Consider the following 25,961-nt stretch of genomic DNA (forward strand, 5'->3'; position numbering starts at 1 on the left):
GTACATTTATTTGAGTTCTTGCCCAGCCCATATTTTCACCCTTTAATGGTAACGAAGCTAAAATTTCTTTCCAGTCACTTTGCATATCATTTCCTTTCTCTTTAACTCTCTTTCAAAGTGAGATGATTGATAGATCCTTCTTCAGCAATCACTTACTTTGGTAGATGATTTTCTTTTTCCTTTGAACTGAATTCTGAAAGGAGTTGTACTTGATGAGCTAATTAGCACAAAAACACAGAGTATATAACCTTAATTAGGCATGATTACTGTCTCAACGTAATGGGATGTCCTGAAACTGCATGCTATGCAAATATTAGACTTTTCATTCTTCCCATTACATCTGAAACCATCAAGCAAAGGATGTTTTGCAGTATGTACCACAGTCAATGCCAGGTGCAAATCTTTCAACAAATTTTTTTTTGTGTGTGTGCTCATTGGGGAAAGGATAGTAGAAGGGGTTTTCAAAAAAAAAAAATAATAAAGCTTAAAGAAACTGAAAAGTTCAATTAAGCTCAGAATGAGCTTCACAAATTCAGAGGCGTTCTACAATTAAGTAAAACAACTCAGTTACCCTACTCAAACCATGATCACATCTGGAATACCGAAGACACTTCATTAGAGGCATCACTGTGAATTATGCAAATCTGGAGAGATCTTTCAAATCCAGAAACCACGAAGAGTACTACAAAACCAGTCTGGGGTTTACTCAAGCTAGTAGGATATAGGAAGATAAAATAAAATCACAGTGAATCCCCAAGCCCTAATTTTAGCCAATTATTTTCATTTCCTTTACCATCAAACTTTTTTTTTTTTTTTTTTTTTAATTGGAGTAGTAAAAGTAAAAATTGACTTTTTCCTTCTTACCCTGAAATAAAAATATTCAAGGTTGTGGTACCCTCAGACATTTGAATTTTTAACCACTGAATAACTGAGATCTCCCAATATATACTTCTTATACTGTGTCTAGAGGTGTGAGTTTTCAGACTTGGTCTGAATAATAATAAGCTATTTGGAGACACTGACAGCGGCTGAAATTCAATACATATGTGAGTATTAGAATATTTAGTACCTGATTTTTAGTCTAGTGTACCTTTCATTCACTAGAAATGATAATAAAAGAAAGGTTTATATAACAACTGAAGTTTGAAATCTATAGTTTTCTCTGTATTGAATATATAAGCTAACAATTTACTGAGTACATACTACCCTGTTTCCCCCAAAACAAGATGTAGCCGGACAATCAGCTCTAATGCATCTTTTGGAGCAAAAGTTAATATAAGACCCAGTATTATATTATGTTATGTTATGTTATGTTATGTTATGTTATGTTATGTTATGTTATGTTATGTTATGTTATGTTATATTAAGACCCGGTCTTATATTAATTTTTGCTCCAAAAGATGCATTAGAGCTGATTGTCTGGCTAGGTCTTAGTTTTTGGGAAACACGGTATATTCTATGCACAATTTTCAATATTATATTGGTATAGTCTCATTGAATCATTACACTAACCCTGTAAGATAGTTACCACAATTAGCCATATTTTACAGATGAGGAAACTGACGATAAGAAAAATTCAAAAACCTCATCTAAGATCACATCTAGTAAGCAGTAGATCCAAGACTTGAACTCATGTCTGTCTGACTCTAGCCATGCTCTTAACCACTGTGCTGGGTGCATTAGTATCTGTCTATCTTCTGATTGCATCAATCCTTCCTTATTGGCACTTTCCCCAGAACTGGAAATGAGGTGCAAGACAAAAAGAATTGAGACCTAAATCAAAATCCAGAAATTCTCTATCACCTCTTATATACAAAAGAGGTCCTAGTTATTATAAATGCTATGTGTGGGGTGAAAGGGTGAGTGTTGTGGAAGTAGAATTTGAAATAGGGGAGACATGATTGACTGTAATAGATACAATTGTAAGTGATACAACATGTTATTGCACATGAGATAATAGAGAAAAAAATAAGTACTGGGTGGGAATGAGACCAGGATTTAAATTTGTTTTTTGCCACTTACCAGCTGTAGGACTGGACCAATCAAGTACTCCACAGGACACATGAGGTTCAAATAAGAGATTCATGAAAGGACTATATTTTGAGAGGTGTTAAAGAGGGAAGGGGGCAGAAGATGTTAATGAACTCAGGTGGTAGCAACAGTGGAAGCTAATACCATTCCCAGGACTAAAAGGACTAGGGAAAGAAAATAGTGAGAACTAGCATCATAGAAGAGAGGTAGGGGCCATCAAACAAGAGCTGTAGTTGTGCAGGGCTACTGGTACTGCTAGAAACAGGGCCCTGAATCTGGGAGAGACCAGGGAAGAAATACCCTGATCTCTGTCCTTGTGCCCTTTAATGTTCTGCTAGTGCCCCTATCAGCTGATCCCTCCCAGAAGCCAACCTTCTAGGAAACCGTCATCCACTGGGGTCTGTCTCCCAGGTGGAGAATGGATGTGAGGAAGAGGGTTAAAGAATAACCTTGAGCAAGTTGCTTCCTCTTTCTAAACTTCAGTTTGCTTATCTATGCCTACCATATTAATAGTCGTCTTATAATTTTTGCTTTCTACTTCCCGTTTTTAAAAACTTCAGTCTTACAAAGAATTTATTCTTGAGGAATCAAAGGCCAGTTTTAAAGGTCAGTTGTTTTGCAGAGGGATACCAATATGGATTTGTCTAATTGGTTTTTTCATGATTAGATTGAGTTTAAACAATTTTGGCAGTAATACTGCAGAGGTGTTGTGTTCTTCTCAGTGTATTGTATCTGGAGGCACACAATACAGAACGTCCCAATATGGGTGATCTTTACTTTGATCACTTGGTTAATACAGTAGCTGCTGGATTTGTTATCTTTTCCCCTTTGTAATTATCAAGTAATCTATCGGATAATATATGTGAATATATCTTTTCCACCAACATTCTTTTACCTAGTGTTTTCGCAACAATTTAATTTTCTTACTATGGAAGAAATAGTTTCATAAAAGTACAATTAGGGGACTTTGCAAAACTTCTTTGAAAGTTTCTGGTACAAGCTTCATCTCTTCTTAGGTGAAACAGTTTACACTCACTCGTCTGTTCTCTTAACAAATGTTTGTAGCGTGCTCAAATGTTTATAGTGTGCCTTGGCCCTGTGAGATTTTTATCAGTGGCTTCATGGTTGCCTAAACTAATGTGTTTAGGTCAGATATTTATCCTGTGCTCCAGATCCATATTGGAAATTGCTTTCAAGTCTCTCTACCTTACCCTCTATGGAAACCTTAAGCTCAACATGCCCAAATGGAACTCACAATCTTCCTTTCTTGATCTGCTCTTCTTACGTTCTCTATTCCAGTAAATTGCCCTTCTGTTTCCTCAGTGACTCTATAATTAAAAGACTCCTATTTATTGAGTGGCCAGCTACCATAATAGGTCTTTTATACATATTACATGTATTATCTTATTTAATCCTTGTCATAGACTTCAGAAGTAAGCACTGTTTTCGGGAGGACATTGGGCTCTCGGCCCCAGATGAGCAGTTAGCAAGTCTCTGTGCTAGGATTCAAATTCCCTTCTCTTTTATTTTAAAGCCTTCACTTTAGTGTGGTGAATAACAGCATCACTAGCTTCAAATCCTGGCTCCACCACTGACTATGGGGGATTGGATAAGTCTCCGCAACTCTCAATTCCTTGATTTCCTCCTTTATAAATTGGGGAAGATAATAAACCTTGTCTCATAGAGTTGTCTTGAGACTTGAATGAGATAAAACTCCACAAACATTTGAACAATTCCTGGCAGCAGCACAGCACCTCCCAAGCCACAAACCTGGTGTCATCCTAAACTTCTTCATCTACTCACTGGTTATGGATTAGTCTCCTTCGGGTCCCTGTCACCACTGCTGTCATTGCCTTTGTTTAGACCAAGAGTTGGCAGACCATGGTCCACCAGCCAAATCCAGCCTCCACCTGTTTTTGTAAATTATGGGTTTTCTTTTTAATTGAGGTATAATTGACATTGCAAATAATGTTTTATTGGAACACAGCCATGCCCACTCACTCACATATTTTCTGTGGCTGCCTTCACTCTACAACAGCAGAGTTGAGTAGTGGCAACAGAGACCATACGGCCTGCGAAACCTAATATATTTACTCTCTGGCCCTTGACAGAAAATGTTTGCCAATTCCTGGTTGCCTGGAATATTGCAATAGTCTCCTTCCTGGTTTTTCTTGTTATGTCTTATTCTTTGCTGAACCTGTCTTCCCCACCTCTCTTCCTATGCGAGGGGGAATTTCCCTATAATGTGAACTCAGCCATGCCAATTTGCTCCTGTGGTGCATTGACCCTCGTTACTAAGGACATCAGCTTTCACCTACTGCTGACCCCCATACTGACCTTTTCCTCCGACCATAATGAATGCCTTATGCCCTTTCCAACCTTGGCATGTAAAATTCTTTTTGTCTGAATACCCACCCCTTGCCTAGGTCCTCAATAATAAGCTCAGGTTTTACTTTCTCAGAGAAGCCCTTTCTGACTTCCTTACACTGAACCAATGACTACAGCCTGTGCAATACTACAGTTCCAGCATTTATCCATTCTCCCATGATCATGGGTTTAGGTGTCTACCCCTGCCATGCTGTGGGTTCCTCTCAAGGGGAGGAATGTACATTTTTCATTTTTGTATCTCCAGTGCCCAGTCTAGGATCTGGCCCTTAGTAAGTTCCTATTGTCTGTTGTTATTGTCTACTGGCATTTCAGCTGAGATTTAAAGGCTTATATAAGATGCTAGGAGAGTATAAAAAAAAAAAAATGCAGGTCATGAGAGGCTTCTTGGAGGAGCCGACACCTTAGCTTACTCAGGGAGGATGAGAGGGAGGATAAAACAGGTGAGGGGAAGAAAAAAGGCAGTAGGAATAGCAAGGATAAAAATGATGAGACCGGAAAGAGGTATGTTGGAGAAAAGACAAACAGAGGAAGGAGACATGTGAGGGAATGCTGGAAGATAGGCTAAAAAGAGAGGCATTAGATTCCTTTCCTACAGAGCCTCCTCTGACGTGCTGAGGTGCATGGACAATGGGAAACTGGGAAGGTCTCAATAGGCAAATACCATATTCCATGTCGTAACTGTCTGTTTGCATGTCAGTTTTCTAAAAGTCTCTTAAAGCACTATGTTTTTGCTTATTATTGTTCAATCCCAAGTATACACAATTTCTGAAATATCATAAGTTCTCAATAAATGTTTCTTTCATCATTGAAATATATGAAAACTCCCCTGTGTGAAGGGAGGGTCCCCAATGCTTAATATTCTCTTATAGGATGAACACTTGTCCTACCTACAACTTTGATAAATTTAAGTACTTCAGTCATATTTAACCTTAGTTCTTGGATTTCCTGCTTGAAAAATTCCCTTTAGAAAAAAAAAATGTCTATCCTCTTATGGAAGTTTTGAATCTCTTGGAACATTTTGGTTGATTTTTTCGGGACGTCTTCAACTCTGGTTTGTCTTTGCTAAGGCTTTCAAGAGCACCTGAATTCTTTCCTAATCTGCAAAACCAGTGGCAGAGACATTTATTTCTTGTTATTTTGGTATTTTCTCTCAACCAAATGGAGCCAGGAGAAATAAAAACCCTTACCTGTAAAGCCTGCCAGGGATGGTGCTCCACAGGTAGAAAGCAGAGCTTTTATTAATAATGTCCATAGACTAATTCTGTCATTAGCTTAAGGGCTCAGAGAGCCAGTAGCTTAGCAGTTTTGGGGTGTGTCAATGAAATGAACTGTGTGCTGAAAGATTCCCAGACAATTGGGGATAAAATTGGGATTTAGGGGACTCCTGCACTCCAGGAAAATGTCCAAGTCTCCACTTAGTTCTCCTCAAAGCTTTAGTTTCAACTTGACTACATTTTCCAGCCATGAATTTTTTTTTTTTTTTTTTAGTTTTATTTTGAGTGTTTGAGGTTATCTTTTCGACGTAACAGCTAAACCCACGGCTTCCTTTCTCGTAAAACCAAAACAAAAAGACTTCTATTCAGGTGCAAACGTACTAGATGCTAATACTTATCTGGGATCAAAGCCAGCTGTATAAAGTCCTTGATTCTGTGTGGGTTCAAACACATTTCAAAGCTTCAGGATCCTGAAAGGTTTTGCTCTGCTTCCTGAAGACCTGCACACCGTTCCCATACAGCCATGGCTTGCTTTGGATTCCGGGGGCACGGGGCTCAGACGGATCTGGTTTCTAGGACCTGGCCCTGCACTGCTCTGTTTTCTCTTCTCTTCATTCCCATCTTTTCCAAAGGTGAGTGAGGCTTTTGGAGCATGAAGGTGGAGGAGGTGTTTCTCCCATCTGGGTTTCATTTCTTTCATCAGTCAAGGGCCGTGATTTCTAGCAAAGCCATAAGCTAAAGGTAAAACTCCAGTCTCCTGGCTTAGATAGCTCTGTATCCCAAGGCAGTCAGGGGACAGCTGGCAGCAGCAAAGAAGCAGAGCTACAGCTCATAGCAGAGAGCCGGACACTGGGTAGGGGCTTGACAAATATATCTGATATGGTTTGGGAGACATAAGCAATTTCAGACTCTCCTATATGAATGGAAGAAAATACTGTAAAGTTAAGTGATTTAAGAGAGAAGAGATATCCACAGTCCTGAATACATCTGACCTTGGAATCAGATGAGATCAAAATTTTTCTTTTAAAAAAAATTTATTGAAGAAATCATGGGAAGTTTCTTTCTCTTCAATTCAAGGTTTTAAGGTTCTCTAATTCTCTTCTATAAACTAATTAGCCAGCTTGTTTAAAATCTTAACCTTTCTTTACTTAATTCAAGGTTTTAAGGTCCTCTTAATCAACTCTATAAACGAGTTAGCTAATTATTTTAAAAAATGAAAGAGTTGGAAATTGCAAAACAAAAAAACAAAGAGAGGAGGGAAGAAAAGAAGAAAGGAAGAAAAAAAGAAAGAAGACAAGCCATCAGTTTGTTTGGCATAAGATACTCAATTGCTGCCTGATCTATCTGTGGACTTCAGAGGCAGATTCCCCGTTTTCATATAAAATAAAGCTCTATAAAGGTTGATACTAGGTTTTGTTATATGGTGTAAAATGATGAGCATTTCCACTGAATTTCAACTTTATTTCTCTCTGGACCTTCTTGGTTCAGAAACCATGTAGTTTGGATGAAGTAGGTGTTCAAAAGATGTTTGATGATTGAATTTTTACTGGGTAAGAAATATTCATATATATTATTTTATTTCACATGTTTTGGACCTTTAGAAATATTCAAATTTACTTTTTAGGAAATTTATCTCAACCTATAACTGGGATCCCCCCACTGTAGATACTGGGAAATTGAATGTGAGCAGATTTAGTGGCGATAATTTGGAGTTTTCCTGGGATAAAGCAGGAAATTTGTTCATCTTTAGGCTTAGAGTCAGTACTATAATGATTATTGAGTGTCTATTTGGGCAGGATGTAGTGGCTGCTCCCAAGAGTTTATAAGCCAAAAGCAGAAGCTGGAGGAGGTGTGATTAATGGACAAAAAGCTTTAATATAGGACAGAACTTGATTAAGTAGACTTAATGCTCAGAGGATGCTCAGAGGGTGTCTCAGAGGGCATCACTGATAGACAGAGATGAGGGTTGTGGAAGGAGACTGTTGTCTAGCCAGTCAGGACTGCTGGATTAACCATGGCAATGGCTGCTGCCATATTGTTCTCTATTCTGAGGACATATTTTGTCCAGTATAAGTGCTTTGGGGAAAGGACTAGTGCCTTCAATATATGGTAATTTATATACAGAAAGAGGCATCCTGGAATCTCAGACTCCAGTGTCAGGTTGGGATTAAATCATGGAGCATATTGAATGTTATTTATTTTATTTGTTTTTGCAACACATATTATGTAAGGCAGCAAAGGCTTTGAGCAAGATGAGTGACATTGTTCAACCCAAGTTGTGGGTGTCTCTTGTATGATTGACTGAGAGGAGTTAGTTACAGAAAGGTAATTTGACATGAAGCCACCATATTTTAGATGATGTGAACCTTTTCATATGTAGAGCTGGCTTCTCTTATTCTGTAGAAGCCAGAGGGATAAAGAACACCCCATGAGGGTGTTCAAGTGAGGAGAGAAGGCAGCGGAAGACGTGGTGGTGGTGACAGGGGAAGCCCACAGAAGTTAACAGCAGGGTTGCCTCAGCCTGGAGAGGAAACGACCTGGTGCCCTCTGCTCTGTGGCTTCCTTCATCTAGCAGCATCCCTCACTTTATGATAATAATGCCAGGGAAGGGGGTGGTTGGCACTGTGAACCAAGGCTCAGCTACTTGTTGGTAATAGGGGTACAGGGACAGGTAAATGTCAACGAGGTTTCTGAGGTATGTTTTGAGATATGAGGCAATATTCTATACCTCAGCCTCCAAAATTTCCCCTACGACTCATAGTTCCTGAACTATATCGTTCCTCCAATTTTATTATAACCTTAGAATTCCAGAGTTTGGAAGGAGCTCTGATATCATCTAATCTAATCCCCTTTTCCTACATGTGAGGGAAAATGAAGTCCACAGAGAAGGCAGGACAGATCCTGCCACAACTGATTACCTTCAAGAAACTATTTTCCAATAAGGAAATACCTTTATGGAGAGTAGCTGGAAGACAGCTGAGAGATGGATGGAAAGCTGGGATGGATGAGAAGGGAAGGGATAGAGGAGGGTGATGGGCTTGTTTCAGAAGAAGAGAATAACTGAGAGGTAAAGTTGGAGGGTGCCCATCAAAGATAAACCTTTTCTGGCTTGAAGTTTTACCTGAGGCTGGTGGTGGGTGAGCATGATTTCATTGAGTTCCCTTTGGTTTTCCCATGTTAGGGATGCATGTGGCCCAGCCTGCAGTGGTGCTGGCCAGCAGCCGAGGTGTTGCCAGCATTGTGTGTGAGTATGGGTCTTCGGGCAAAGCCACTGAGGTCCGAGTGACGGTGCTACGGCAGGCTGGGAGCGAGACAACTGAAGTCTGCGCTGCAACGTACATGGTGGAGAGTGAATTGACCTTCCTAGATGATTCCACCTGCATTGGCACTTCCAGTGGAAACAAAGTGAACCTCACCATCCAAGGGCTGACAGCCATGGATACGGGACTCTACATCTGCAAGGTGGAGCTCATGTACCCCCCTCCTTACTATATGGGCATGGGCAATGGAACCCAGATTTATGTCATTGGTGAGCAAAACTATATCATTAAACTGACGCCTTTTGCATTGCTGTTGCTGTCTTCTTTGCATGAGAATAGTTTTGTTCTTTAATTTCAGGTGGTTCATTTTTAAGGTTGTGGAAATTCTCTTTAAGAGTTCTCTGGATGGTCACATGGTAGCCTTGCTTAGTGTGGGTAGCAACCCAAACAGCATTCTGATTATAAAATAAAATGGGTTGGGGAAGGTCTTTTTTTCTACTGGCAGGCTGGGGCACTCACTGTGGAGTGATAAGTTTGCCCTTATGCCTTTGATAAGACACTTTCGGGGAAGTAGCCCCAGATAGCCAGACCTACCTGTAGGCTAGCAATATTATCAAGGTCTGGAAGCTCAAATTTCTTCCTTTCTTCACCAATGTGGGGAGTAGGGCCCTAAAATTTAGAATGTCTCAGGGAGGCTCTACTTTGTCTTCTATTGCAGATCCAGAACCATGCCCAGATTCTGATTTCCTCCTTTGGATCCTGGCAGCAGTGAGCTCAGGGTTGTTTTTTTACAGCTTCCTCATCACAGCTGTTTGTTTGGGCAAAATGGTGAGTGTGATGCTGCCAATACACCACTTTGTGTGGGGAACCTTTAATGATAACAACTGACCAGATGACGCCGCTGAGTTTCCTTTTCTTGAGCTGAAGCAATAAATGAAGAAAAGGACAGTGGTGAAGAACACACTAGAAACCTTGGCATTGGCCTTTGAGGTTTCAGAATGACTAATATTTTAGATGAGTGTGTTTGACATTGAATGTTTGTGTGCTTCTGAACAGGGTTTCAGGTTGAGTAACCATTTGAATAACATGGGGCAGCTGTTTTACTCTTTATCTTCATGACAAGTGTACATAGGTTAATAACTCTGAAACACAAGATTAGCTTGGCCAAAATGCTGCTACAGAAGACCACCTGGATAGATTTGATTCTCTCCCTAATGTCCCTCTGTGTCACCTGGAAGCCATCTCACAGTGCCATCCAACTTGTACCTTCCCTATCCAGGTGGGAGCTGTCCACATCATACCTGTCCAGGGATCCCTTTTACCCAGTTATATTGACTGGGAAGTCTTTCCCTGCCCTCCAGCCCAGTAAATGAGAACCCCAGTTGTTGGTGGAAGAGACAGAGATATGGAATCAGGCCTCCTATTTGGACCCCTTTCAGCCACCTCTGTCTAAGGCTGGTTTTATCACAAACTTTTCCCTCTCTTTCTCTCTCCCTTCCTCTGTTTCCCCTTCTCTTTCTTTCCCTGCCTCCCTCTCCCCTTCCCCCTCTCTCTCCTCCGACATCCTCTCTCAATCTGTTCTGTTGCTGCAGCTTCTTCCTACCTCTTTGCTATAAACCACTACACAGATTAGTACGCTAGCCCTCAATTTACTGAGGTGATAAAAACTGGAAACTAATGTAGACAGAGAAAAAGTAATAAAAAGTTTATGAGGAGTGGAGATGAGAAATACAGCTCTCCAACAGGATAACTAAAGTGTATTATCTTATCAAGCTCGTCCCCTCACAAACAACATCCAGTCACTTCTAGGCATTATGGGTGTTCTTTCTGAATCTCTCTCAAAGTCTCTTTCTCCTATCTTCCAATCAGGGAAAGTGATCGCTATTTTACATCTACAGCAAAGAATTATATATCTAAAATGAATTTTCATAGCCAAATCAAGAAAATCTCTTGGGGTTTATAATTCTGTATGTTGTGAACATCCATTTTTTCAACAGGGTAGGGACTCAATAGCTATTGAGTCCTATTATGGTTAGAAGTGGCTTCTGGACGCCTCAATAATAATTACTGTTTCTTTTTGTGTTTGGCAGCTTAAGAAAAGAAGCCCTCTTACTACAGGGGTCTATGTGAAAATGCCCCCAACAGAGACAGAATGTGAAAAGCAATTTCAGCCTTATTTTATTCCCATCAATTGAGAGACCATTATGAAGAAGAAGAAAGACCATTTTCCAACTTCTAAGCACTGAGGCAATTCTACCTTTGTGCTCTCCAGTTATTTTTGTTTGTTTGTGTACTTTGGGGGGATTCATCTCTCTTGAATGTAAAGCTGGATGCAGAACCCAAATTAAGTGTACTACAATTTAGGGCAAAGAAGCAGGAAAACAGAGCCAGCGTATTTCTGTCACATTAGATTGAATTTTAGTAAAAGCATCACTTGGGAGCAATATAGGGTGCAGCATTATGCTGTGGGATGAAGGAAATAAGTTAAGGAATGGTACAGGCCAGGGAAAGCCCAGGAAGGGAGTGAAGAAGAGGACTGTATTGTACACACCTTGTATTTACATGAGAAGTTTCTAGCTGAAATGATGTTTCAAGTTAAACGTTTATGCTGTGTTATTTTTCTTAATAAGTGTATAATTAAATGAATACTTTAAAAATACTCACATGGCTATATTTTAGCCAGTGATTCCAAGGTTGTATTGTACCAATATGTATTGTATATTTGATAGTATTGTGCATAGGGGCCACGTGTGCTTTTGTGTACTTGCTCATAGTTTAAATATAAACACTATATGGCAGTGTCTTCCCACCATGGGTTCGGGAAGTTTGGTGAAGGGGCTCAGGACACTAATACACCAGGTAAAAAACAAGGTCACCTGCTAACTGGCTTGGAAACTGGGGGAGAGAGCAGATTCTTGCAGACAGATCGAGCTGAATTTGTGTTGACATATGCTTTGGGCTTTTATGCCAGCTCCTTTTAATGGTGGTCAAAGAAGCCAAAACTGGTGGTATCTGAGTTAACTCAATGAACACCATTGCTGAGAAAATGTCTCATTCTAGGTGTTCTACTGGTGGGAACTTCAAGGAAGGTCCATTTACACAGGGCCCCAATTCCTTATACGTGGTTCATGCCACAGACAGAAAGAAGAAACAGGTGGCAGAATAGAGTCCATGGAGGTTTCTGAAAACTAACACTGTTGGTGTTTTTTAACTCACTATTTTCCATGAAAATGCAACAACATGTATAATATTTTTAATTAAATAAAATCTGTGATAGTCATTGTTTCAGAGTTGTCTTTATCTTCCTTGTAGTTGACTGTTGTGTTTGAGTTTGTTTTTGATTGATTTGCTCAGCCATAGGTAGGGTCTCCAATATTAGAAATACTGGGAACAAACTGAAAAAATCCAAAAGGGTAAGTAATATTTCATGAGTCAGCTGTCCACCAGCCTATTACCTGTAAGCCATTCTCAGAAGGAATTCAGCCTCTGTCTTTTGTATTTCTTCACAAGAGATATAAAGCGGGCTACAACAGATACAGCAGCCCTTGATAAATCACGCACAACATGCTCTTTAGCACAAGTTCTTCACCTCCTCTTTCTTACCCACAGCTTTCTCAGCTCAGTTGGCATTGATTACAGTTGCCATGGCAACTTAAGTGTTGTGAAGTATGCCCCTTGCTGCCATTTTAACCTGCTTCCATGGCAAATAGAGCTTTTCCTCGTGGCTTCCAAATGGACTATTTCACAAACGTGGGGAAAACATAACTGTGGTCCTGTGTTGCTATCAACTGGCAGGCCTGGACCTAGCCCATGTGAGCCCTCTGCGATTCTTGGTTAAACACTTGTAGCCACCTGCTTGGTTTCCACACAAGGTTTCTTATTCTTGACCTCCACATCCTGTTATTGTCTTGTGAAATGATTCTCAGTGTGGCCAGAGACCACCTGTAACTGAATCAACCAACTGAAAATGCTGATTAAAGGGCTTAACCTCAGATGCACTGAATCAGAATCTTTGGGCAATGAAGCTAGGAGTTTGCGCTTCCAACCAGCTCCCAGTGCTTCTCATACTCACCACATTTTAAGAATCACTGCTTAGGAAGCTATCTCCTTTTTGCTCAATATAGCTTTCTCTCTCTCTCTCTCTCTCTCTCTTCCCCCCCCCCCCCAGCAAATGCCAACAAACAAATGAGACCGCACATAGTGAGCATTCCATAAACATTTGTTAAATAAAAATGAATAGGTCTTTCAAAATATGGGAATAGCAATTACCTAGAATGAGCTCCTACTGTGTCAAAGATGTACTTCCTGCTCTCTTGGCCTTTGTTTGGAAGCCATGAAGAAGCACATAGTTTAGGCGCCCTAATGGATAGTATGATGCCATTTCTACTCTTCCAAGTGTCTTTAGAGAGATCATTCTTTTCCACAGTTGATGGTAGATTGAAATGACAGAGAGGGCCTTATACAAGGGACCTCTCAGGTATCTTTCAGACACCACTAGACAATGGGCTACTTTATATAAACTTAATATCTCCTCTACTATCACACTGAAATTCTACTTTTAGCTATTGATTGAGTTAAGCATTGCCCTCTTCATTCATTCTCAATCTTGAAAAAATAAAGTAGAATTAGCTCAAAAAATTTTCATCGGTGGCAGAAGAAATCGGCAAGAAAGACTGTGATCTGAGGGTCCACTGAAAGGGGCGAAATAAATTATGGGGTGGGGGCATCTTGTCAGTAGATGAAAGCCTCTTCTAATGCCAATTTCGTTTATAAGGGTAGATTACAGGCCCTTTTCCTGCAATACTCGGATTCATTGCCCTCAAGTCAGAGGACCAACTGTTTCATGGTATTCCTACCTTCATCACTATCTCCATGTCTGGGATCAAGGTCCTGGGGAAGCCCAAAGAGTCCACTCTTCTCTATGGGGCTTGGTCCACCATGGAGGGGGAGCCTCAGCACCGTAACTCTTCTCCCTGGAACCACTGGTCTCAGGCAGGAATGTGGATGACAAGGGGAGCAGAGCTCCCTTTGCTACCAGGGGTCAGCCCCAACTCCTACCAGTTCCCAGCACATAACTCTGCCCATCTTCCTTCTTCCAATATGGTGTTCTCACTTCTGCTACTTCTTGTTTCCCTGTGTCTCTTCCCCAAATATCTTTAGCCCTCATTTTCGCATCCATCAGGATTCATCTCAAATTCTGCCTCCACTATAAGATTCACTGACACTTCACGACCACGTGGATTTCTCCCCTTCTAGTTTGCAATTATACTTGGTTTCGTCTCTAATAATTTCAAATGCACGTGTCTTTTCTCCCTAGCTTGAGTAGAAACTTCTCCAAAATAGAAATCATCACCGCTTTAGACACACAGTAAATGCTCAAATAAGTGCACGGAAGCGTTGGGGAGCAAGAATAGCCAGGACTGTGGGAAGGACAACTGTCTTCTATGCAGAACATGGCTGTGTTTTCTGAGGTGGCCTCAGCCTAATCTTTTTCCCCTTTGACCAGCAGAACTATGCGTAGGTCTATTGGCTTAAACCTTTCAGACTCAGGAATGTGAGCTCCAGCTGCTACCTGGCCCCACATGTTCTACTTTTACCTCAATCCAGTTTTCCAATCTCTCTCTCTCTCTCTCTCTCTCTCTCTCTCTCTCTCTCTCTCTCTCTCTCTCTCTCTCTCTCTCTCTCGGTGGCGAAGGCAACAAATGCTCATTTTTACTCTCTCTTTCATTTTTGAACTGTGAGGGTGTTGCTAAAACTATTTTTTCTGAGTCTGAGCCTCCTTCCATCTCCTGTTGATGCACACCAATTTACTTGGGAACTGAACTCGCAAAATGTTGGTATCATTGTGATGTTAATCGGAGCAAAGCAAGTTAAGAAGTTTGGGAATTTGTAAATTTAAATTACTGTTTTGGGAGGTCTCAAAGCAAAACAGAAAATGACTTCCTCAGGGAAGTTATTCCTAATGCTTCGCTTCTCTTTTGCACCTGGCTCAAGCCATGACTCAGGTGCCTCTGAGGCCTTGTTTATTTTATACATTGTTTTCTCATCTCAGGTCAGTTTGCTCTGTTTCGACCAGAAAGCGGAAATACCCTCTTGATGGAGAGAGAAAAAAGTTATTTCCTTTCTCTTTTCCATGTCCCTAGTTATAGGCTTGGATAGGGATTTGTATAGGTAGTTTTACCAGATTCAGCCCCTAAAAAAACAACTGAAACAAACACTCCCCTGCTCCAAGCCAGAATGACTTGTAGTTGATCTGACAACCTTATCAGCAGGAAACTTTATACCTCTAATGTGATGTGAATAAAATGTGTGCTGGAGACCCCCTCCCCAGGAGTTTCTGGGCAGGAACAACCTGAGACTACGTGTATGACAACTGTTTCAGTTCTAACATAACCTCCTGTTTCCAGTCCTGGGCACATGTGGGATTGATGCTCATTGGGGCTAAAGGGTCCTGCAAAGGAACCAGCTATTAATCTTTTAAATATTTTTCTTAGAAGAATTCAGTCTGTTCTGGTCTATATGGCCAGGAGTCTGACATTCAGACCCTTCCTGGAAATCGTTGCTTTCATGGGTGCACTCTGTTATAACTGTTCTTTTATTTATTATGTACCGTAATTATCTGGAGCGCTTGGGGAAAATGCAGATTGAGGGGCCTCAAACCCAGAGCTTCTCATTTGTAAGATTGGAGGTGGGGCCTGAAGATTTTAATTCTCCAATGAGTCTTTGGATCATTTTTTCAGAAGCCATGGTCTAACTCAGGATCCTACTACCACCATAGATGATTAGGACTGGAGAAGGAAACTTGGAAATTATTTTAGAAGAAAATGAGGTTCAGAGACATTAAGAAACTTGTCCAAGGTCACAGAGTGATGCAGGATTTGAACCAGGCTGATAGGCCAGGTCTCTCAATTTTCACATCAGGGCTTTGGGGTGGGTGACACTATGAGCCTTTCTGCTCAGGGACTGTCTTTTTCAGGCTGCTTCTGGAACATTACTGCCACCACTTCAGGCTACCCCCAGAAAACCTACTTTTCCTTTCATCTCCATCCTAGCTGCTCTGTTAAACCTCACTGTGACCATTACCATTGGTTCTGGCCTGATGTTGGTTTCCTCTTTCTCTCTTTCCTTTAACCTTCCAGGGCACTAGCAAGATAATTTCAGGTGACCCAGCTTGTCCTCAGCCATCCTACAGAAGAATGCTGCAGAAGAGAACACTAAAGAGCCACTGCCCATGTCTGTCAGCAATACCTGCATTACACCGAGAAAGGTTCTAAATTTTGCTAGAAGTCACGGCACAATCCAGGGAAAGGATACATGCTCTTTTTTATCACGGGCAATCATGTTACCATAGCAACCGACGGTGTTTCAAAAACATGATGCTAGTCACATAAAAATGATATAGCCTACTGGAACAAAAAAAAATGGAGGCTCTCTCTGGGAAGAATTGTAGGAAATACATTTCAGGGGATGATTTCAAATTTTAGAAAGCAACGCAAACGATTTCTCTTGTACAGCATTTTTCTAAGGATGTTGTCTTTTTCTTCTTGCTTCCCCTTGACAACACTTTTGTCCATCCTGCAATTGTCCCACTATTAGCTTATTTTCTTCAGCTTGTTGAAAATGAGTCTTGTTTTCCTTCTTTGTAGTTAACTTGCAACTCAGACATAGTCTCTAGTCTCCTGTGAACATTCTTTTTTATTTTTTTGCCCCTGGAACATCAAAGTTGTCTTTACCCATGACTGAACTTTAAGGACAGGAAGCTTGGATTTGTGAATGAAGACTGGCATTCTCTAGTATTCCTTTCCTATTGATGAAGCCACCATGCTGCATAAAGTTCATGAGCTCCTTATTCTGAATGAAGAGGGAAAGGAAACGACTTGTGAAGCCTTTAACACTGCACAGATGTACTTAGCTCAAGCGATTCTTGCAATATCCCTGCAGAAGAGGTACTGACATCATCCTCATTTTACAGATAGAAAACTGACGTTCAGAGAGGTTTTATTACTCTCCCACAGCCACACAGCTAGTAAATGGCAGAGTTAGGATTAGAACTATTGTTGAATTCCAAAGCACATGTTCTTTTCAAATAACCATATCTAAGTTCTGGGGCCTGCCTGCAAAAGGAAACAGGCAAAATGGAAAGTAAATGGGGATTGAAGAGCTGGAGAAATAAAGCATGTATCATGCACATTACAAACGGGTGTTGGAATAAGCAAAAAATCTTTGGACAAATGTTTTGAAAGGTTTTTTAAAGATGCTTATTCTGAGATTAACTCCAGCACTTGAGATCATAACCAAAGAAGAAAATAGAAAGTGAAGACATTTAAAAGTGGACCACTAGTTTCAACCTACAGTGTTAGCAGTAGCTATTTTTACAAGCACTGGCATTGAAGTCAGTATTGGCTGGATCCGGGTATTAGCGCTTCTGACTCAGAAATGGGGGGAAATGGAAACCATTAATATAGCCCATGGGAATCTTTGATTCTCACATAACCTGTAGAGTGCTCCAGGCTAGTGGGGTCATTCCCTATTCAAAACAGACTTGAGATCATAGAAAGTAACGGCCAGTGAAAGTCAGTGAGCGTTACCTCGCATGTATATTTGTGACCCTTGGCATAGGGCTAGTTTGTAAAATAATAATCAGCCTAGAACAGAAGGGAGGTTGGGAGGTGGGAGTCAAGAGAAGGGAGAGTCTGAGTTAGGGTTTAGGGGTTCTGAAAATAGCAATGAGTCCCTTTGAGAAAAACAAAAGAGAACAAAAGCAGAAGATAGAGGCCTGAAGATCCCCTCAAACGGTAAATAAAGTGGACTAGTATTCTGTGAACAAAATTATACAGCAGGGTCCAATGCCACACAGAAGATTGAAGACTAAGAAGCCCAGGTCAGAACCAGGGGCCTCTCCAACTGACAGCGATTGAGGTAGCTGTGCAGAAGTAATTTCTACCAGAAGTCAAAGTGTGGGATCATCTGGGGCCAGGAACAGAAAAAGACCTTCCTTGCTGGGAATGGGCATTAAAGGGAATGGTTTTGCTCTGGAGGGGGGTGGTGGAGGAAGGTGTGTGTGTAGTGTGGGGTGGGCACTGTGCAGCGGTGAAAGCTGACTTGGGCGGGGGTCATGCCAGTGAGCCTCGCAAAGGAACTACTGAGTACTTGAAGCCTGTGCAAGACTGAGAGCAGCAGGGACTACACTTGTGCCAATTTGAGCATTTATAGTGTTTGTAATTTGTGCTTGAGGAGATGATTCAAGGAGGGCATGATAGCTGTGTTCAAGATGCAAAGGCTGTCATATGAAAGAGGAATTAGATTTGCTTTGAGGGCTTCCTGGAGTACTCAGTGCTGGTATTCCACAGAAGAACATGATACAAAGGGGGATTAGCATGACTTTTCTTTCTGTATGAAGGCTTGGTTCAGAGCCAGGGAGCGCATTTTATCTGATTGTATGGCAAGGTGGCTGGGGACAGGCCTGCTGGATACTCATCGACCTCAGCTGGTGGGGAAGGGAAAGAATCAGAGGACTAAGTGGGGTGGGGAGGCCGGTGAAATGGACCTGACTGAGGACTAGCCCGTGGTGGGCAGGCAGCTCTCCTGTGGACTGCATCTGAGACTTGGGATGGGGTCAAGCTCCCTTCAGGCAGGGGTCACTGTCCATGGAGGTCTCACCTGGCAGGCGGGTGCTGTAGATGGGTATGGTAGGCTATACCCAAGCAAGATTGCCCAATGGTGTTCTGGTGGGTCAACTTGTTTACCTTAAGATTCCTGCAGACATTTGGGAAACAGAGAATAACAGACATTTGGGAAACAGCTTGGGGAGAAGTTAGGAAAGGTATCAGGCAGCAGCGTCCTGCTGGGCAAATAAACTGAAGCTAAAATGCAGTTGATCTTCCTAAACCGAGGAGGACTACATTCTCCCAGAGAAATTGCCGTAGACTGGGTCTGGGATTAACCACTAGGCCACTAATCCCAGGAACAACTTTAGAATCCTTTTCATTGCAGTTCTCTAGGGAATCAGAGAGCTGTATAAATGGCATTCAAGATGTCATTGATAACCTCCGGGATTTTAACCACTTCTAACTTTTCCAAGACCCAGCTCAAATGTCCAAACCTTCCTAAACCCTCACATGTGGTTACTCTCACTGCGCTTGGTTTTTCCCTCTTTTAGCTCCTAATCCTCTGCAATATCAACATGTGTTTATGGCTTTTGATCTTCTCTCATTTGAGCTTGCTGCGGGCAACAGGAGAGAGTTTCTCATACTTGTCTACCCAGTCTTTAGGTGCAGAGACATTATTTCTGTTTTTGTTAAATAACTTGGCTGAGATCTCATCGCAATAAGTGGTAGAGATAATTTCAATTCGAGTCAGTCTTTTCTCAGAGCCTGTACACTTTTCCTTGAATCCTGCATGCACCGGTGTGCCCGTCAGCATGCTGGCACAGGCTTAGGTGAGAGAACAAAGCCCCATTTGTGAGCAGTCACAGACGTATCAGGAATTTCATGGCTGCTGTGGGAGTCGAGTCCCCAGCTCCACCCTCAGCAACTTCCGTCTTCTGTGGTACATTATATATATAAACTGAGATCAAACTAGTTTTGATGAATCTGACTTTTGACAACCATCCTAACACTGCTGCCTTTCTTCAGTGCCAGCGGAACTATTTCTGTCTAACTTGGCTGCTTAACCTACAAACTTTTTCAAATCAGATGTCTTTATGCCTAGTGAAACTGAGAGAATTATTTTATAACCATGCTCACTGGAAAAAAAATAGTCAATGGAAATTTTTAATAAAAAATGTGGTAAAAAACACAATTTTAAGTCACGAATTGGAAAACATGGGGCACAAGCTTTATCCACTAGACTATACAGTATTCCGCGACCATCTGTGGAAATTTATAGGTATTAAATTAGAGATAGGCTGTTGTTTCTATTTGTAGGACATAACAGAAACCTAATTGAAAACCGCACAGCAACATTATAAAACCAAATGTGATGTTTCTTCTCTTCAAGGTCAAAATGCATGTGCGAATGTAAAGAAAATTACTTGCACAGTCCTTGATCAAAAAGACCTCTGTTAATAATTTTATTAAATGCTGCATGTTTCCGAGAGACAGATAATTCAGAAATGTAATAATCCACCTGAAGAGGCTAAATTATATTCAAATGATAATAGAGACAAACGTGTACATGTTTAGCCTTACTTTGCCTATGTGCTATTGTTTGAATGTTTTCCTGTACAATGATTTACAAATCTATGTTCAGTTCTTTAAAAATACTGATCCTTGGCTTTTCCACAGAACTTAGAAAATGAGTGCAGAAGAAGTGCTTCCCCTGACAAAAAAACATATCAATATATTCCAGCCTGAGGGCGGAGGCTGGCCAAGAGGACCCCTGCGCTCTAGTGGAGTAAGGTACCAATTCTGTACTTTGGAATCCTGCCCCTGAAGAAACTTCTGTCAACCTCTGAAAGCTAATTGTCAAGGGCAGGGAGACTAGTAATCCTTGTTCAGTCCTAGGAGGCCTGGTTCCACTGCTCTTGGCTCTGTCCTAGCAGGTTTGCAGTTGCCTAATGCCACTTCTGGGTTAGACACTGTTTTATGGTCAACGGGTCCCTTTGCTGATTGCTCCAGCCCCGGCTGAACCTCCATCTCTGGACTCATCTTATGCTGTTTTGTAATGATGTAATTTGTTCTTGTTAATTCTCATAATTAAGTTTTCATGCATTAATATTACTATCTACACAGTATTTAACAGATTCTGTGAGGGACTTCTTTTACTTTCTAGAGGTAGTGTGGAGTAGCAGTTAAAGCATGACATCTGCAGCCAGGGGACTGAGGTTTATACTGCTCTATGCCTCCGTTTCCTTATCTGTAGAATGAGGTTGCAGATTAAATGAGTTACTGTATGTAAAGCACTTAGAATGGCCCTGGCATGGTGTAAACACGGTATTATATTGTAGCATGTAGTAAGTACTGTATATTACTACAGAATACTTTTATTATTTCTTCCTGAACCCTCATACATACCCTTGGTAAGTTCTACATTTTCCTGCTTACCTTCCTTTCTTCCACCTTTCCTTCATTCCCCTTTCAGCACATATTTGTTAGGCAAATACAGTCTTTGCCTAACATCAGGCAAATAAGACGGATGCAGGTTAGAATGGAGATACGCATTAATGCTGGGTAATTGATATCACTGTATCCGCTGGTTATTTTCCTGCACATCTATTTTTTCTTCTCTCATGTTCCCCTCTGTGCTGGGGAAGCTCACCTGAGTCACCCGCCTTCCTTGCCCTCTGGCAATCAGCCAGTGGAAGGTACCAGCAGGAGATGGGAGTGCTAAGGAAGTGACTGGGGTATTTCTTCCAGTCATCCCTGCTTTGACACAGTACCTAGGACAGTAGGTTCCTTCCTTGACTACAGCTCTTTTTGGGTGGCTCTTTTTCATTTCCTGCTCTCACAGCGCTCTGTCACTGTATTTTACCCTCTCTTTCAGCCCTAGGGAAAGAAAGACATTTCTACTGCTGCAACTGCTTGCTGGGGATCCCAGCACATACTGTTTTATCTTAACCCTGTCCACACTTCTGTAAGTAGTTCCTTTATTCAAGTTTCGCCAATTGAACCATCTGCCATGGATTTTGTTTTGGGCTGACATTTTTAACTGATACACCATACATCCTTGGAAATGACCTCTGTGCCTCTGGGTCTCCATTTCCTTCTCTGTAGCATAAGGAGGTTGGTCAGACTGGCTATCGCCAAGGTCGCTTCTAGGTTTGAGAGCTTGCGGTGCTATCATTAGAATTCAGAGCTATCTTGGTAAGCTGCAGAGGTTTTCAGATATAAACAAGATGAATTTCAATTAAGAACAAGTGTAGAGAAATGTACTTGGGGAGGAAAAACAAATTACAGAAATACCAGGTGATAAATGCCTGGTATATGTGTGAATACATCAGCAAAAAGACTCAGGGGTGAGTAAACTATGCACAATATTGCTCAAATTAAATAAATCTGTGGGGGGTGGTATCCATAGAGTGTGATCTGTAGGAAACACAAGGCCATGCCTGGAGTTGCTTGTCATCACAAACACCAGGCCTGGGTGCTGTTATTTGATTCGATTCAGTAACATAAAAGATGGGAACTTAAGAGAAAAGAAACCCAAAGTTAGATTGGAAATGGAAAATGGCTCATAGAAAGATCAATTTCTCTCTTTTTTACCCCCTTCCTCCCTTTGTTAAGAACCTGAAGGTAGAATTAAGGAGAAGCCCTCATTCATATGAAAGGGCATTTCAAGTCCCTGTGTCCTGGAAGTGAACTATATATTGAGCAAGTTGCACCTTGGCTAATTATGAGTATAATCCTGAACATAAATTACGGTGGTCAGGGATCTGCATGTTGTTAACACGGGTTGGTTAGTCGCTGGTGGTGGTAGGGTCTTGAAAACATTCTTTTTACTCTGCTTATTTTTTCCACTGTAATGGCTTGGACCCTGAGCAGACAGGCACAGAGTAGGTTTTCAACGACTGTCTCTGGTAGAATGAGTGCCTGGTTTAAATATGAAAATGGGGGCCAAGAGCATCAGTGAATGAAGTTCAGATCAACACAAAGAGCAAGTTGCAAAGGACTGCAGGCTATTTATTTACTCGGTATGGATCTGCAATCTATTTCCCAGGAAATGATATAAGAATTTACATCTGCATGTTTTAAGAACAAATCTCAACTACAAAATTCCACGAATGAAGTCCCTCACAAGCCTGGAAGCAGACCTGGCTTGTGGCCCACACCAGAGGAGGGGTCGGGTAGAAAGGGGAGTGGGCAGAAATTCACATGCCTCCTTGTGGATGATTTGTGGAAGAGGAGTGTGTCACTCACAGCAGGACAACTTAGGGCTGTGTCTATGTATTTTCCAAACAGTGGTTTCAAAGCAGGTATTCAGTCATTTTAGTTAGAAAAGGACCATTCGTATAGGCCTGTTCCACATTCTGATATTAAATTCTCTCAATTCCTTTTGGGTGGTAAAGGCCTCAGTGGAGAGCTTATTTCTGAAGCACGTCTTTTAAAATTGCTATCTTGGTAACACAAAATTGGTGCACAAGGAGAAATTGGAAGGATAATAGAGTCTAGTGAGGAAGTACGGCTGGATAACAAATAAAGACTGCTAGCTCTGAGTCCCAGACTCATCACTAATTAGCTGCCAGTTTCATGCAGGGCATTTAACCTGCGGGCCTTAGTTTTCTAAATACCTTCCATTTGAAGAACACCTTTCTGTTTTAAAACCATTTTCATGTACATTGCTGAAATACAGTAGTCAAAGGAAATGATAGCTCCTTTGACCATCATAACTGCCCTAAGAAGTAGATAGTGCCAGGCTGGTCATGGTTTGTAGATGAGAAGGTCAAGGTTTAGAGATGTTAATTAACTTAATTAAGAAACAGAGTCATATGAGGTCCAGATCTTCTCAGAGGATGTTTTTACTTGTTCAATCCATTTTCAGCTTCTTTTTTACTGTGATACTATTTTTGTGACATATTTGATAAAGAACATAAATGTTAACATAATTATTGTTCTAGAAGTTTTAAAACAGGCCAGTAAAATTTGTTCAACACAGGCTCTATTCCTAGTTCCTTCTTGCTAGAATGTTAATTTTTATTATTGAATAAAAGGAAAGTCATGTGATTTTTTAATAGATGCCCTTCTCTCCTCCCCCTGTCCCCACCTCCAAGCCTCAAAGCTTTGCTTTCTGGAAAGAACTCAGTACATAAGCTCCACAACAAATTAGACTTGAGACCGCACACTTGGAACAGTCAGAATGGGTTTGGTGAGGTGTGCTAATCAAGAGAGGAAAGGAGCACAATTCATTTCTGAATTTGTTATCAAATTCTTCTTGTAAGTGACACGATTGAAACTGCCAATTGGCTTTGCAATCTGCTGAGTCCATATTTTTACATCTGTGAAAGCTCAGCAAATGAGCCCTTCTCAGCAAAGCAAGAGGGTTTCGCCAGCCAGAAATTTGATGAGGTGTTGCACCCTGTGGCCAACCATTTCTCAAGAGACCTCTTTCTGTTTCACCTATTGAATTCCTTTATGATTGACAGGCAGCTTCACTCATTACTCAGATTTTCCTTTGTGTTATCTCCTTCGCAAATCTGGCCACCACAATACTTTTTAAAAACACAGTCACATTATTATTATGGAATCATTCAACACTAGAGCTTGAAGAGACTCAAGAAGTCATTTAGCTAAAGCCCCATCTCCTGAGAGCAGCCATTCAGTTTTCCCATCTTGAACCCTTATCAGGTGGACCCAACAATCCTTCTCATCATCTCTGTTGAAATATTCCATCAGGAAGTGGTCTCCAATTTCTTTCCATACTGCCACTCAAAATTGTCAGCTCCCCACACTACAAAATGATGCCTTGAATGAGAAGATGTTGTACTAAAACTTATGATAACAAAACTATTCATTTTCTTTGAGTGAGAGGATTTGTTTTGCTGTTTTTAGCAATATAAGATGAGCAGAAGCATTAGTCTGTCTTCCATAAGGGCAGAAGCATCAAGTGAAGGCCTATCAATGTTTAAGCATTGAGGAAGAGAAGCTCATTCACGTAGACTCACTCTCAGAGTAGTTTTCTATTCTTCTGGTAACTACACCTCATATAAAGATATTCTGAGGAGTATGATGTGTTTAACATTTGTGTAGGAGAAAAAGAACATTAAGAAAAAAATGGTATATGCTTAATTTTTTTCTTCTGGGTGTTTTCCTCCCTTCTAGACATTATAAGTCTGTTCAAAGACACACTTCTAATAACAGAATAGCTACAGTTCCATGAATAAATGCATTGTCCATCTGAGAGAACACCATTCAGACTGCGGAAAACAGGGCCAAGTTAAGCAATAGGGGTATAGAACCATAGAGTGGCATTTTGCCACTTAACGAATTACAAGAAACAGATGTGAATTATTTTTTTAAAAGGACACATAGTATGAACTTGGCCCATTTGTCAAGAATTAGCAAAAGGGCTTTAGATTCACAACTTAGAGAAAAGCCACTAAATTCATTGGAATATACCCATGCATTTGATGATCCCATAATATGATTTGATAGTTTTTCTCATGGAAAGACCTACTTATTATTGGAGATACTTAATGCTTTTTCTGGGCTGAGGTTGGGAAAATGGAGAATTTATATAGTATCCACGTACTGTCACCATATTGTGCCATTGCATCATTTTACACATGTGCAATTTACTAACCATTTTCTTAGAACATAGTAGAGTGGGAGGTGTTGTGCATTAGAGAAGATTAATAATAATTACAAGCTTCCTAAGTTAAGCCTATGTCTTGTATTTCTGCTGTATCTCCTGCATAGTGCTAACAGAGCAAGTACTGCATAATGCTTACTAGGAACATGTTGCACAAACATATTCTTGGTAACTTCTCTCCCTTAAGAAGCTTGCACAGAATCTAATCATCTACCTCCACCCAGTCATTAAGTTAAGACAGTTTTGGGGCTGGGAAGCATCGAGAAAAAGCAAAGGCATGAACTTTTATGATAAGGGAGAGAAAAAACCAAGATGAGGGCTAGTGGGGTGAGGACTGTTGAGGGGAGTACGCAAGAGGAGTCCATTTGGTCATTTGTGGCTGCTTGAGGAGAAGTCAGAATTAAGTAAATGTTCACAACCCTAAACTATTGTATTTAGTCCAAGTCTAGTCCGATTCTAAACTATGGTATTTAGTCCAAGTCTAGATATATCAGGTGAACTGCTCTGATTGCAGGATCAGAAAGAGCTAAGCAATAGGCCACACTAAAAGAATACTATCAAATGTTTGTCAGAAATGAATTGGGCTGTGAAAAGCTGGACTGGGAACCTATGAAGTTCATTCAATGTCCTAGCAGCCATTTTTGAGTGAGGAACAAGCTTGAATTTTGTAGTCACCCTGGAGCTTTGATATCTGTCCCAACTTTATAATTTTTGTTTAACAACCACTTTTAAGTGGGAATTATAGCCTCCTTGCTATAGAAATCTATGGCTGTTATAACCCTTGGTAGCCTGTTTGGTTCCAAGTCCTAGTCTAAGAGAAGAG

The 25,961-nt window shown here is 40.9% G+C and overlaps 1 protein-coding gene and 1 long non-coding RNA gene across 2 annotated transcripts in view; one reads left to right on the plus strand and one right to left on the minus strand.

Moving 5' to 3' along the window:
* The window catches only part of LOC148754896 (uncharacterized), a 197,547-nt gene that overhangs the window by 149,975 nt on the left and 21,611 nt on the right, over positions 1-25,961 (minus strand). The gene's annotated exons all lie outside the window — the stretch shown is intronic.
* CTLA4 (cytotoxic T-lymphocyte associated protein 4) lies at positions 6,011-12,176 on the plus strand. The gene is made up of 4 exons (XM_019726881.3): positions 6,011-6,265; positions 8,815-9,162; positions 9,612-9,721; positions 10,984-12,176. The coding sequence occupies exons 1-4, from the start codon at positions 6,157-6,159 to the stop codon at positions 11,086-11,088; spliced, it is 672 nt and encodes a 223-aa protein (XP_019582440.1). The 5' UTR covers positions 6,011-6,156; the 3' UTR covers positions 11,089-12,176.

The sequence above is a fragment of the Rhinolophus sinicus genome, chromosome 17, assembly GCF_057876585.1.
Source record: "Rhinolophus sinicus isolate RSI-liver-muscle chromosome 17, RSI-T2T, whole genome shotgun sequence".
Taxonomy (NCBI): Eukaryota; Metazoa; Chordata; class Mammalia; order Chiroptera; family Rhinolophidae; genus Rhinolophus; species Rhinolophus sinicus.